This window comes from Oreochromis aureus, linkage group 1, assembly GCF_013358895.1.
Source record: "Oreochromis aureus strain Israel breed Guangdong linkage group 1, ZZ_aureus, whole genome shotgun sequence".
Lineage (NCBI taxonomy): Eukaryota > Metazoa > Chordata > Actinopteri > Cichliformes > Cichlidae > Oreochromis > Oreochromis aureus.
Window position 1 is genome coordinate 28,044,775 of NC_052942.1, and position 14,973 is coordinate 28,059,747.

The 14,973-nt window shown below is 37.7% G+C and overlaps 1 protein-coding gene across 1 annotated transcript in view; it reads right to left on the bottom strand.

Moving 5' to 3' along the window:
- The window catches only part of ush2a (Usher syndrome 2A (autosomal recessive, mild)), a 217,029-nt gene that overhangs the window by 101,430 nt on the left and 100,626 nt on the right, over positions 1–14,973 (bottom strand). Inside the window, exons 36-44 of the mRNA XM_039614175.1 lie at positions 14,497–14,721; positions 13,790–13,870; positions 11,961–12,149; positions 10,393–10,530; positions 9,417–9,492; positions 9,041–9,126; positions 8,047–8,206; positions 2,430–2,592; positions 2,159–2,306 (exon numbers count right to left, since the gene is read on the bottom strand). Coding sequence (XP_039470109.1) covers positions 2,159–2,306; positions 2,430–2,592; positions 8,047–8,206; positions 9,041–9,126; positions 9,417–9,492; positions 10,393–10,530; positions 11,961–12,149; positions 13,790–13,870; positions 14,497–14,721 — 1,266 coding nt within the window. The remainder of the gene's footprint in view (positions 1–2,158; positions 2,307–2,429; positions 2,593–8,046; positions 8,207–9,040; positions 9,127–9,416; positions 9,493–10,392; positions 10,531–11,960; positions 12,150–13,789; positions 13,871–14,496; positions 14,722–14,973) is intronic.

The following is a 14,973-nucleotide window of genomic DNA, read 5'->3' on the forward strand; positions in this document are numbered from 1 at the left end:
ATATGTGCGCGGACATCTGTATGTGCTTGTGTGTGTGAATAAGCCCATATCAGTATAGGCTGTAATAAAGACAGGTTGGGAAATGAAGCAGCGAATGCATAACAGGCTTATTTCCCCTCTTTGTCTGCGTGTTGCCCCGACCTAATCCCCGAGAGGATTATCCCCCACAAATCCCTGCGGAATTGGGGAGAAGGGGGGAGAAAGAGAGAGAGGAAGAAGAGAGAAAGAGAAAATAACATAGGATCTCACTCTTCTGGAACCCATCACCATCATCATCGTGGTTGTTGCCATCCATTTGTATAAAAAAAGGAGTCAGTGAGGAAAAACGTACTGAGCTCTTCTTCTTTTCTGAGCAAAAATGAAAGCTTTTTAAGCACGAGATAATCGGGTAATCATGATTAAGTGTTTCCCTTGTTATAAATTTCTGTCATCAGCTGAGAAAAGCTTTAAGTAATTTATCCAGGCTAATATGCTCACACATCACAGGGTTTATGGTGCAAAATGCACTCGTGTGGCATTAAGCGTAAAACACACACGATTCACATTCCACACACACACATTATGGAATTACACATACTTTAACGAGCATGACAGTAACATTTGATAATATGTGGTAGTGTGTGTGGTATGTCAAGAGACTGTGAAATGGGAGGGGATCAAGGGGTTTTCTTCGCTTAATTAATTTGGTTTCATGAGATATACTATTTGTTGATATAGTCCTTGAGATTATCGAAAAATACATCATTTTCAGTGCACCATGTCATACATAATGTTACTTAAACTTACTGTATTTTCACGGCTATTTAACTACTTACCTTTAAGAGTTGTATTAAAACAGATGAGTTCATTTCAAAGCAAACATCTGCTGACTTGACATTTGTGTATTCAGAAATCAAGATAAACTGTTTAAAAAAGGAGGGGCAGTGTCTTTTACAGTAACTACTAACGCATTTCATAATGCATTTCACGTCTTTGGGAGTATTTCTGTGCTTTTATCACAGAAAGCATTTTAGCTTATGGTGATTAATGTGTATTGTCATTGGAACACACAACAACAATTACGATATCAGGAAAAGGCAAAAGAGATGCAACGCAGCTCCTTGAGCAGTTCACAAGAAGGAATATAGATGATACTTCTTAACCGCTGCACACTGGGATGCCCCATGTTTCTTTTCTACCTACAGGTGAAATCTGCATTCTGTCCCTAGAATGATACATGCACTGATTTTTGATTTATAGGATGTGGGACGATGAAAACAGAATCAAACTGAAACAATTACAAAGGTAAAGAAAACGAAATACATATATATATATATATTTCCCTTTCAGAAGATTATATCAGTCTTTTGCAAATTTTGATTACGAGTACTTCAGCGAGAATCACACTAATAGAATACAGATCACTCGTTGCCTTTTCTAAATAAACCATACAGCTAATGTAGTTATGCTGTACAGTACAGGAACTCCTTTTTTGATCACTTTAACTCTCTGAATTCAGTTTTAAATAAACATGTTAAACTCTTAAAATACACTTTTTACCCAGAGTTTAACTGGGGACAGGTGAAGAAGACAAAGTTGAGAAGAGGAGAGAGTAGAGGAGCAGAGAAAACCGAGAGAGAAAGGCAATCACAGCGAGTCTACGCTCTTTCAGCCTGCAGTTCTCTCTTTAGTCAAAAGGGAGCACTTTTCATCCACTTAAAGGAGCTTGGTGAAGCGCTGTCCTCTCCCTCTCGGTCTCTATTAGTCTCGATCTCAAATTGTTTGTTCTCTCACCCTGTCTCTGTCTCTTTCTCCTTTCTTTATGAGTCCTTTGTGCTCTCTCTTTTTAGTTCCTCTTTCTGTTTCCCTCTTCTTCATCTCTACTCCTGCAGATTCATCTGATTCCTCTCACTCACATGTAAATGATCTTCTGTTTCACGGTAACATGAACAGCATCCTTGAAACACGGATAAACCGTTATATCTGTATTTATGTCATAGACACAGGGTTATGGTAAATAGCATCACATTTAATCAGTTCTTCAGGTCAATTAATATCACATGCTGTTATCATCATGACGTTCTTCTTCTTCCTCCACTTCACTTCATGTTATTCTTGATAAGAATTTATTTTAAAAAATCAGTGGTTTGTATTTTTGTGTAGGTGTGTACCCTCTCACCATTCGGAGTGTCAGGAGGAGTCCAGCTGACACTGAGCGCATTGGGGGACAAAGGAGTGACCAGTGGTGCAGGGACATTTTCGGGGGTGCTCTCTTCAGTCTGAGCCTGGCTTGGTGGACTTAAAGTACATCCACCACCTGTACAAGCCTGCCATTCACACACACACACGCACACACATACACATGCACACACATAAACAATAACATAAGAATGAATATGATGATACAAATTAACAAATTGAAAGTCAAAATTAAGGCACAATGGACTTACAGCTACTGTGATGGTGTAAAGAGTTCCAGGGGTTAGGCTGCGGAGCGTGTAGTCTTCAAAAACTTCAGAGCTGTTATAGGCTAGCACAGGCTCTCCACTGTCATGAGACAGGAAGATCAAATAAAACTCCAAAACACCATTTATCTTAGAGGGATGTGACCACCTAGAAATGAAGAGAAAAATAAACATAAATTCGACCTTTCACTTTTCTGCTTTTCAAAAATCCTAGTGTGACAACTTTACTGTAGCTCAGTGGAAAACACTTTTAATATGACTATACTTATAATTCAGCCAGTGCCCAGTTATTTCCTACTAATCATTTACTTATGTTTTTTTCCCTATTTACCTAAAATCTAATATAGTTTAGGACTTTTTACATACATATTTTAAACATTAGACTTCGTTGCATCACTTCTTTGCTTAACTTGTATTTTTTCATTGTGTTGCAAAAACCTGGTACTTTAAATATACAGAAGTATTGACTTTTGTTAACATCTGATCAAAACATATTACATTTTGGTTTTTCACAAATTGATGCATGCTCAATCATCCAGGTAAGGAAATGTCCAAAAGTTGATTCTGTTCGCTACGAAAACGCTACGTTCTGATAAACAATTTGTGAAAAACTTTTAGAGTTTTTCACAAATGAAACTAAACTGCAACCCTCCCCCTTTAGTGCCTGGTAACAAACATTAAACATGAAGATCAAGGACCTCTTGAATCATCTTGACTGTCTGTTAGCATCTTATAATGCCTGTTTTTTAAATAAATAATAGTATTTGATTTGTAAACTTGTATAAATATATGTTTGGCATTTTTTTTAACTTTGACGGTCAGGATAGTAGGAGACAAGAAAGCAAGGAGAGAGTGGGGGTAATAGCACATGGGTAACATCCTGGGGAGGACTTGAACCCGGGCCCCTGCAGTAAGCCTTTGTCATATGGCTTGCCTGCTCGACCAGGTGAGCAATGTCAAACTTTATGAATACATTAACAATAAGTGCACAATGCTAGAATTAAGACATCAAGATTAAAATAAGACGTGAAAAAGGAGTGAAATGTGTGTGTGTGTGTACGTCTGTGGCAGTCCGGACTGAAACAGACTGCTCTGAGTATCTGCATGTCAGTGTCTGCCTTCATCACCATGTTTCTTCTGTCAGCTGAAGTAAACACAGTGCAGTGGTAGGCTTCCTTACATGTGCACAGAGGCACGCACACACACATACAGCACACTGCACACACAGTTTCCTTCAACAGTCAGGCTGAGGTGTCTCCTTTTCTATATTTAGAACAGGAAGGTCATCCCCAGCAAAGAGGAGAAAAGAAAGACCAGATATAGCATTAGGAAATCAAGACATGTCAACTATCTAGGGCAAACTGCTTTAAAAAGGGGGCCAATGTGAAAGAGCACAACTCAGGAAAATATATTTGTATAATTACTGCTATACTTTTGTTGGACTGTTTTCTTTTATCACATTTAAGAGGTTCAAGTTTGAACACTAATGACCAAAAAGATGTGATGTGGTTGGATTCTGCAACATAAATGAGATGTTCGATCTTTACAATGATTTTGTTCAAAAAAGATAAAATCTTATTTGCCACAATGTTTTATTTTTTATTTTTTTGCAAACTCAAATATACTAAATTAAATCTGTTTTAAGCTTCCAGTGAAGTGTGTTCACTATTACAAATTTTATAACTAAAAATCCCTCTCATAAGATATTTGATAACTTTTCTAACATTTTCTGAAGTATGAAGTAAAAAAAAAAAGGTCATAAAAAAGGAGCACTAAAATACACTTTATAAATTGTCCTGCAATTCTTACAAATCCCTGAAGGCAGCACAACCCCACAACCCACCTGGCATGGTCGCGAAGGGAGGCCATTTTAAAAAGTGATGGATTCCTTTCTTGGGTCCTCCCATTAAAAGCCATTTTTTGAATGACTGATGAGTGTGTGTTAGCACACAATTAGCCACTGTGGCTAATCTATCACATTTATTATAAGATTTATATGCTGTCGATTGGCAGCGTGATATATGTCCACTTTTGAAAAACTGAATCAAAGGGGAATTGTAATAATCTGTATAATAATTCACTATGGTAATGGTTTTAAAAGTGCGTTTTGAAAGTAGTGTGAAAAAGCCAGGTGCCCTCTCAGCATGTTAAAGTTAAAAGCAAACATTTGAGATGATGAAGGTTTGAGTTCACTGTTAACCTGCCTGCTGCACTTTTGTTCTCTTGCATATTTCCTTTTGCTCTCTAAAATGTACAAGCAACACAACAACATCAACTACAGAGAATTTTACAGTGGGATCGGACCTTTTTTGGGTCCTCAGAAGGACGTCATTACATGTTTTTATGTATCGGCTTCTTCCAATATCAGTACTCGTGTGTGTGACCACACTTATCTTTGAACATGCTCATTTTGAGCTTATCTGCATAAACTTTTTGGAACTTAGTGGCAATATTTGTTTGCCAAAAGTCTTTCTGGTACTTCATGCTATAGTAGGTGTTTCAAAGATACACAAATACTTCGAAATATACACACACACAACAGAAAATGACTCCCGTCACAATCTGTCCATCAATGAATTCACTTCAGATTGTTTCAGAATGTTTTATCAGGTTCTTTTCATTTGTTACTTGTGCATATCTGACAGTATACGTATTCATATGATCCTATGTCTGCTTGGTTGTGTATGAATGTGTATGAGTCAGGCAGTGTTTGGTGAGGGCAGGATATAAATCTGCTGATACTGTCTTGTTTGCCTCCAGCAGCCTTCTTCAACCTTTCTCACAGTCTCTCACCCTTCTCTTCACCTATCCCATTTTCTTTAAGACATTTTTTTCTCTGTATTTTTTTAAACAACCGAAAAAAAAATAAATCTTTCATCCTCTTTACTATTTCTTTACATTTTTTCCTAGCTATCTTACTTTTCTCACAGATGCAATAGAGTAATATTGACTAGGTATGATCTCTCAACCTTTGCCTATTACCAATGTGCTAACAAGGCAATATACAGCCTTCCCACACCTAGTGAATATGTTGATCAAAAGCATTTTAAAGGCTCAGGAAATGAAACAATACACTCCCCCGCTCTATACAGGAATGCTGTGGCGGTCAATGCATTCTGTCAGGTAATTTAATTTTCCTTTTCAACAGTAAACCTGTATAAATTACCTGGACCTGTAGTTATACAGGTTCACGATAATATTTTGTAAGAAATCTTTTTGCAATGCATTTTTATTTTAAAAAACAAAAACAATGCTAAACAATCAAATACAAGCATATGATGCCAACCGCACCTCAGTTTACTGACTAACATGTTTCTCCAGGTTTCTCTGATTTTGGCTTGATCTTCTTACCAAAGTGCTTCTAGGATTACTGTGGCAGTGGTGAATATTAGCTCGCTGGTTTCAGTGATACCGATTGTGGGGATGGTGTGTAGAGCAGTGTTTACATCTGCAAGCATCTCGTCTGATGGAACTCTGTCAGTGAGTTGGGGTAGTCATAGATCATTTGGTAGCATGTCTAACTTGAGTCTGGAAACAATCATCATCAGCTTAGTAGATGCGTTTGTCGTTGTAAGGGGCTAGTTTAGTTCCACTGTTCTCTTCTACCAAGGTTTGGCTCATCATTTCCATACTGTTCATTATTGTTCCCTTTGTACTCTAGCTGCTTTGACTGAGCATTAGAAGCTGTAAACCTGAAACTGGAAAAGGGGACCCAGCAGACTCCAGGTACAACATTAGAGGTTTCTGATGTGAAAAAAGAGTGCAATCCTAGGAACAGCTAAGATACTGCACAAAACATTCAAACTCTCAGGCCACTTGTAGAAGACCCAAGGTTGAGGAACACATACATACACCACTCCGGGGCTGAGAGCGAGATTAATAAACATTGATATATATATATACATATATATATATATATATATAAACATATAGTATATCAAACAGAAATTTAAAAAACATTCTGTCTTCAAAACTAGGGCAATTAGTCACCGTACTACCTAAACACTTGCAACCTGTTGTTAGAAGGAGTGTTTATGCAACTCAGTGGGAAACATGCTCCTGACCCAGCTTTTTTAAAGGTGCTGCTGGCATCAAAATTAAAATTAGCAGGAAAAGAAATGCAAAATTTGTTTAAAATTTTTATTTTTATTTTTTGTAATATTTAGCCAGTGTATCAGTGACTTGAGCTCATTCAGCTCATGATCCATAGCAATTCACAGGTTACAGTAATGTGCAAAGTACAGACAGAAAGACAGAAAGAAAGTTTTTCTTGCCACTGGTTCGCTGCATTGCACAAAATAATAAGAATTAGAGTAAATCCATTGGCAAACACTTATATCCAGGACAAATTAATCTCTTTCGCAACCAAACCAAAGTGTTTAGGACTATTATGACTAGAAGTTCCGAAGCAATTAAGGCCACAAAAAGCTTGAAAATATGTGAACCCTTTAGCATGTCATAGCATTGACCATATTACTGACGTTAACACAATGTTGAAAGGAGGGCTCCAACCAACTAGTAGGACCACTGCCTCCATGATCATTACCTGCAAGGCCATTATTATCAGCAATAAACAGGATACAAGTGGCATGCAACATATATGGTAAAGAGATATTTCAAGCTATGGAATAATTTTGAATTTCATAAAATTTGTTGTTTGCCCTTTTGTGCTTACAAAATTTGAAAACATAGAAAATCTTATTTTAACTGCTGCTAAATGGTTTGAATTGAATATTGTTCAGTACATCAGGAGCCAGAATTTGGTGAAACTGTAAGTAGTGGAAGGTATTCTTTGAAAATAGAAAATTACCAGTAAAACAACAAATATGACCTTGACCTTGAGCACAGTTTGGATAAAGATCCATTAAATGATCATTTTAAATAAGTTTCACTTAATTTGGACCAATATTTTAGGAGGAATAGTGATTCATGTGAATATAAAAAAGTGCTTGTACAATGACAATTATGACCATGATCTTGAGCACAATTTTGGTTAAAGTCCATTTAGGTAATCTTTGTGTAAGTTTGATGAAACCTATATTCCAGGAAGAGTAGCAATTCTGTGGACAGACAAATGTATGGGCAACACCATAGAACAAGATTTTTCTGCTGGATTAATTAAAAATAAATATATGGCTTAAGTGATTTGCAAATTATAGCATGTTTTACTTTTTTGGGCACAGGACAGCATAATCATGACTAAGGTCAGGGCCCTGCATGCATATGAGTAGTAATGTATTTTTTCTGCTGTGAATAACGCTAATGGCTCACACACTTTCACACACATATACAGAAAAACTGGGAACATTATAAAAAAAAGTACAGAGATCTATCTTCCCTTGTCACCTCCCTCTAATGGTGAAAGGTCAAGCGTAGAAGAATATTCTGCATGGTAAACACAACTGCAGAAGGTCACTGACTCTCTCTTGCTCAGTCTCTCTCTGTCCTTGTATACTGCCCAGGCAAAACTTATAAAATACAAATAAAGGTTTTATACATTTTGAATAATGTAAAAAATGTGAGTGCACCCTAGTTCTATGCGTATGTATACTTAGATATTACCATCATATACTAATACGCTTGTGTGTGTATGTGTACTTACTCTACAAAAATAGTTCGAGAGTCTAGCGGGGTAAGAGTTGGTGCCTGCAGAGGTCCAGGAGGAAGCTGTGAAGTCAGCATTGTAACTTGTGAACTGTTGGTGCAACCCACTGAAGTGCATGCACTCAATATCAGGACATGAGCGGTGTATACACCAAGACCTGCAACACAAATGCACACACCCAAAAAGTGAAAGAGAGAAGCGATAGTTCAGTCAAAAGGATTAACTTGTGTTGCACCTACAACCACCAAATTCTCTCTTTTTATCAGAAATACTCCTCTTCCCCGACTGTATCTTCACTGTTCTTTCTCTTTAAGCATCTTTCTTTGTTTCAAACCTATTCTCCATTTACCATCTTTTGTAATCGCACTCTGTGTTACACATTCAATTCTTCCACATAATGTATAATTACTATATCCATAATCCTTCCAATCACTGTGAACATCAGACACTGTGCATTATTAACCCAGCAGGGATGATATGTGCTCTCATGCCTTCATTAACCTAGAAAGACACACATTGCTGGGCAGTGAAGCTGTATAGGATGAGTGTCCTGTTCATGTGTTTGCATGTATGTTTATGCACATTTCTGCATTCCATGTGTATATGTGCAATGTATTAATGTGTGTGTCTATCTGGCGCATGGAGCAGCACTCTGCTCTCAGTGGTGTGACATGTGTTTCATACCTTATTTAGATCTCTTTAGTGAGAGCCTTCAAAGCAAATTGTGTGTATGCACGTGCGCTAATGTTTAGTTTTCTTTGTTTCTCTGCTGCTTCATTTTCATGTGTGTGTGTGTTTAGCCGTCTTTTTCAAAGTGCTATTCCCTTGGTGAGGACTCAGACACTCTTCCTGCTTTCAAATGCTAATCCTCCACTCCATTTTGCCTTTCTTCAGTCTTCCCCTTCTCTTTACTCCGAGGCCCCATCCCTCTACAGTCACAGTTACGCTGGAGCACGCACACACAACCACACATGCACTCTCTCCTCTTTACCAGTGATGTTGTGTTGTCTGTTTTTCCCTCTGTAGACCATTTGGTTGTTGTGATAGAGGAGGTACTCTGTAATGCCTCCATTGGGCCTATCAGTGGAACAAAAAAGTGAGATGAAAGTAATATTATTATATTGTGTACACTATACCATGTATTGTTTTTGTGCCAAAATCTATATTGGCTGCACATTTATTCAATCTGAGGGAAAAATATAAGCAATGCAGAACCAAATTCTGTTCCTGTTTTACAATACTGTCCATTTACTACTAATTCAGAATGTACTTATTACTTCCTTGCCATTGGTGAAGGTTCTTGAGTTAAATATTAATATGCAGCTTGGAGGTGAGAGAGGACAGGTAAAAAATGTATTTTTTGTTACCTTGCTGGAGGTTCCCAGTTAACATAAAGTGCTGTGGGGGATGAGACTGCAGCTGGAGGAGACACCGCATCAGGAGCTGATGTATAGGAGAATAAAATCAAGTTTTTATGTTACCGCAAACATAGTGATTGGCATAAGGAACTAGAGTAAATATGCATGTAGTACATCTTTTAAGTAACAGTGAAGAAAAACTATGGCAAGCCTTAGTTTTATAGAGGTTATCATTCTATATCATCAAATGTCACCGATAAATAATTCAGTAAATTTCATATGGTGTTAGACAGTGACATGGCTTTGGATTACTTTTCAAAAGACTTTCACCAAGAGAGAAAAACGTGAAAATTTTATGATCTCATGTTCACTGATCTCAAATAAGGTGAAGAAAAATGTGCCTGTACTCAAGGATAAGTGAGTAAAAAAAGTGTCTGTGCTGCATTTGTGTGTGTTTTAAATTAATTCTTTCTCCAGTCTCTCTAACATGTTTCAGTGTCTTAACTCTGTGCTCAGTGAAAATCAATACAGTAATCTGTTTTTTTCTTTAACTTCAGATTGATTTTTGCTGTCTCTGTACTGACCTCTGCCGTCACATTATCTCCCCAACAAGGCCCGTTAGTCCAGTACAGATTAAAGTAACATATAACATAAAAATATGTCTTTTCCTCTTTTACTTTTTCTTTCCTCATGCATGTTTTTATATGACTTAACAAGATGGGAAATAAGCTCTCTTAGCTTTTTACTTTTTACGCTCTTATTTGAATCCTCCTTTCTTGTGCCAGCACTCCTCTTCCTTTTTCATATGCTATGTATCTCATGCAGGAAACGGGTTGAACATATCTAAGTGTGTTTAGAAGTCTGTGCGCTCTGTGTCTCTGTGCATAAAGAGTCATACATTTCTTCTACTGGTAAGGACACTGATACTGAAGTTCTGTTCATAGGTGCATGAATCTATGAAAGTTTGCATGTGTTTGTTGCTTACCTTCCTCTGGGGTTGTGAGACTCCATCTCAAATCATTATCACCATTGTCGTTATGAAGGCTCTCAGTGCAACCAACAGGAGTACAGGCACTCACGGTGACAATGTACCGTGTAGATGGCGTGAGACCCGACAGCACACCTTAAGAGGAGCATATAAATGTCAATGAATAAGGTTTACAGATTACACCGTTTAAAAAAGTATAACTTTGTAGAATACACACTCAATTTTCTTAACTCAGCTGCATGTAAGAATGCATACTTGCAGTGTACATACACATACACTATGGGTATAGAGTATTGCTCGACACTAGCCCTGAAAGATTGTAAAAATATCCTTTGTAAGTCCTTTGTGACAAATCAGGCCCTTTTGTATCCTTTACTTAAGTCTTTATCAACAAGCAGCAACAGCACAATTTAAATGCTTTACTTGTATCTATGGGCTGCTGTTGCTAAGCAAATCTACTGTGCTTGGCAAACAGAGACAGTCTATTCTAATTGTAAAGCTTCAGCCGTCTCTCTTTGGATGTTTTTTGTCCTCACCGTCTTGGCCCTCTCCACCCTTCTCTGTATTTTCTAAGTCACCCTCTCTTCTCTTCCACCCCCTCCCAAGTCTCCCCACCGTTGTGTCCAATCACGCTGCACTTGTCTCTCTTTTTCACTCTCCCTTACTGTTACCCATGTCTTTTAATTCAATTAGGGGCCAGGGCCCCACTCGGCTGCCATTACACCCTCATTTGCTTTTCTGTGTTTTTTAGCCATTGGTGTAATTCTGCAGTCAGGTGTTGAGGCCATCATAAATTAAGAAGAAGCCTTATCAGGGTGGACTTAATGTCTGGCAAAGAGAGGGGGAGTGAATGAGAAGCAGCGAGAGAGACACTGAGAAAGACTGAGACAGAGAGCTCATCTTCATATTTGCCTAGAGACATGGCGAAGTGGATGAGAGGGGGGACGAATAGCAGCAGCGGACGCAGACATCATCATCATCATAAAAGATGAAGTGGGGAAAGATCGAAAAGTGAGCAACAGCTAGAGAGAGAGAAAAAGGAGCAATGCCAGGGTATGACATCATTGGGGTAGTCCTGAGTGTCTTGTTCCAAATGGAGACAGTCTCCTAAACCTGGGGACTTGCCAAGGAGAAATTAACAGGGTTGGCCAGGACAGTGAGTACATGCACTAGTATGTTTTGTCTGAAATACAAATCTGAAAAAGGAAGAAAGTAAGCAAAGGAGACATTGTGAATGCTTTTTTAGTAAAGGCTAAAATGTAAAGGACAACAGGTGCAATAAGGCAAACAGAACTAAAGCTAAATTTACCTGTACGTTAAGTGATGTCTATTGTTTGTTGTTTTAAGTTTGATTGTTGAGTGTAAGTGCTCAAAAGATTGCAGTTTAACATCCAGTGTTAAACTGGATGTTAAACTGCAGTAAAAAGTTGTGCAACATAGTGCGCATAGTGAGTAAAACTGCAAAGAACAAAGGATGACATACTTTTGTGGAGCTGTAGAGCTTAAATAAATTTAAAAATGTGTCATTATATTTATGACTACAATGGTTTTTGTGCATTTTTTACCTGTGAAGTTTCCATTAGCCAGGAATGTGGCTCTGACAGGTGGTAGTTCTCGGTAGTCTCTGTAGTAGGCCTTTAGCTCATATCTGTCAATCAGTCCCCTTATGTCACCAGTGGGTGGCACCCAGCTCACCTTGGCACTGTAGGCGGTTAAACTCTGAACCTTTATTGGAGGTGGTACAGATGTAGGTACTTGAAAGGCCAAAAGGAAGAGAGATGCAAAATGAGACTGTGTAGGAAAAAAAAATCCCATGGTATTAAAAGAAACAAAACAATCACATACAACAGTTAAACTTAACAAAATACATCGTAAGAAGAATAAAAAAAAGAAATACAGGAATTAGATCAGGGCAAACAAATGTCAAAATAAAATCTAAACAGGAAAATATACATGAAAAAATATGCACGAAAAGCAAAACAACAAGATGGGCGGACATGAGAATAAAGAAAAAGCATTCCCCATCTCTCTGTGTTTTAATAGGCCCAGTAAATCATACCTCGCCATTAGCATAAATAGTATTTATGAGAGTAGTAACTTTTTCAGCGCTGATTTAATACAGCCAGCCATTCATTCTGGGCTATATTTCACAGCAATCAGCCTCCCTCTTTCTCTCTAACACTCCCCTTATTTCTCTCTCTGATACCCTCAGCAGCTCTGGTGGCCCAACTCCCATCCCAGTTCCCTCCTCTGCATTACAATCACCTTCATTTTCTGTCACCAGTAATCTTTCCATCTTCTGTACAAACTTTTAAAATAGTCAAACAACTGAAATTATAGATACATTCTTACACACCATACGGCTCACACATCCTTCGGTATCTGAAAATGTATGTTCCACATATCATTCGTATCTTTAATATCACTTAATGAGGCCAGCTGTGCTGGATATTGGGCTACTTATTTATTTTATTTTGGGCTGTATGTTTTATTTTGTGTAAACCTTTAGTTATTTTGTGTTATTAAGTTCTTGTTTCTTTTCTACTTTCACCTTTATTCACCAATTTTGCCATTTTCACGCATTGTTATTTGTATGTATCCTTTTCTTTCTCCCTTTAATATTAACTCACCCTGCATATTTCTTCATCTCCTTGCATTTTCTCACTTTTCTTTTAATTCATTTATGACTCTTTGCTCTTCCCTTCTCCTGCTTTTCCACTTAGTCCTTGCCCTCAATCCCCAGCTCTCTCTTAATTTCTTAATGTTTTTTAGCACTTCCTCCCTCCTGATCCTCCATTCCTCTTTCTGGTCATAGCATGGTGTACCGAGACCTACCAGTGTATTGTTCACTACTAACGAGCAGCTTTATATTACACAAGGGACCACACAGGCCATTCTGGGTTAACAGCCTTTTACTGTGATGCCCTTTATAGAGGCCTTATCAATCTCTCATACCGTCAGGCACATGTAATATCACTCACTGGCTTTGGATTACTCACATACTGTACAACATAGCAGTGGTTTTACAGCCAAAATCTCTCAAGATCAAAGACTTATTCTACTGAACAAAGTACAACAAAGTGAACATACAGTAACACACCCCTCCGTGCTGAACATGAAAATCAGTGTTAGAAAATTAAGCTTCTGTTTCAGACTGTCAGGGAAAATTTTAACATTTTGCAAGTACCTTTGTCATTGGAATATAATTCAAAGACAGAACTCATTGAACAAACTAAAATACTATAGCAGATACCACGTTTAAAGGACTCTGTTATATTCTATAACTGAACTTGTAGAGTTGGGGTGTTTGGATGCATTTTATTGCTAACATCTGCAAACATATCAGCATGATAATATGGAGACACACACGCACTCACACACAATGAGATTTTACCTTTGCCTCGGCTGCGTCCTCTTTCCCAAGGTCCGGCTGCCCAGCCTCCTGCAGTCAAGGCCACAAACCTGTACAAGTACTCTTAAAATATATGTGTATATGTGTTTTCATACACAGGAAAAGGGGTTAGGGATAGGGGGAGAAAAAAACAGAGGCAAGGCAAAACTGTCTTAGTCAAAACTGTGTTTGACAAAAAGTGCACTAAAAGTATAACATGTTCTTAAAGCTAATGTGATGTAATTTCCAGCTGTAAATTCTATTTGAACTTCTTGGATGGTTAGCTTGTATTCATCTCTGTGTCAGTAATATAATGTTGCAGCACAGTAATATCCCCAGTGTAAGCTTTAATCAGAGAACATGATGATGTAAAAGCAATTACTACTAATTAGAGTGAGCTGCTAACATGGTATAGCTGGAAGCTGTGCCTCAAAGTCATAAAAATAGGTTTTCATGTATCAAGCAACTATACAGTGACAAAAAAGCAACGAACCTTTGAATGAAAAGAACACTGTGGTAAAGCTTTTTCAATGTGACAAACTCAACAATGAAATATGTTATAAAATAGAACCTCAATATCTCTACTGGTAACTTAGTACTTAAAAACTCTCATAATTCTTATTTTTTTAATGCATTCCCTGAAGATTGGGCACCCCTAAAAATGTAATGCTGACACTATACCAATGTATATGTATACTGTGCAGTGTTACCAGTGAAAGGCTGTAGATTATAATCTGTGGCTTGAGTCTTTTTTCCACTGTACACCAGGACTGAATCGTTTCCTCTGCAGTTGTACCGGCTTTCGCTGGTAGGACAACCATCTAAGTAGACTCTGACAGAACGGCGTGAGGCAACAGAGAGATTAACACTCTGGCTGATAGAAGAGTTTCTGTTACCACTTCTTATAGTAAGATCCTTTAAACACCCTCCTAGACCTGTGAAAGGTAAGAAAAGGAAACATAGAGGAGAAAGAGAGTATAAAAAGTAGAAGTAAAAGTGAAAAGGAATCTTTATTATATCAGGGAAATTGCATTTTCCATTTTTTTACATGTCAAATGGGATTTCCCGACTCATATAATTATGCCACAGGTTTACTGATGCAGAATTTACAATGCTCTTAAATTTTAGTCAAATGTTAGCAAATTGTATGATTGCTATGACTCAAAGTGAATTAATTTAGTGATTCT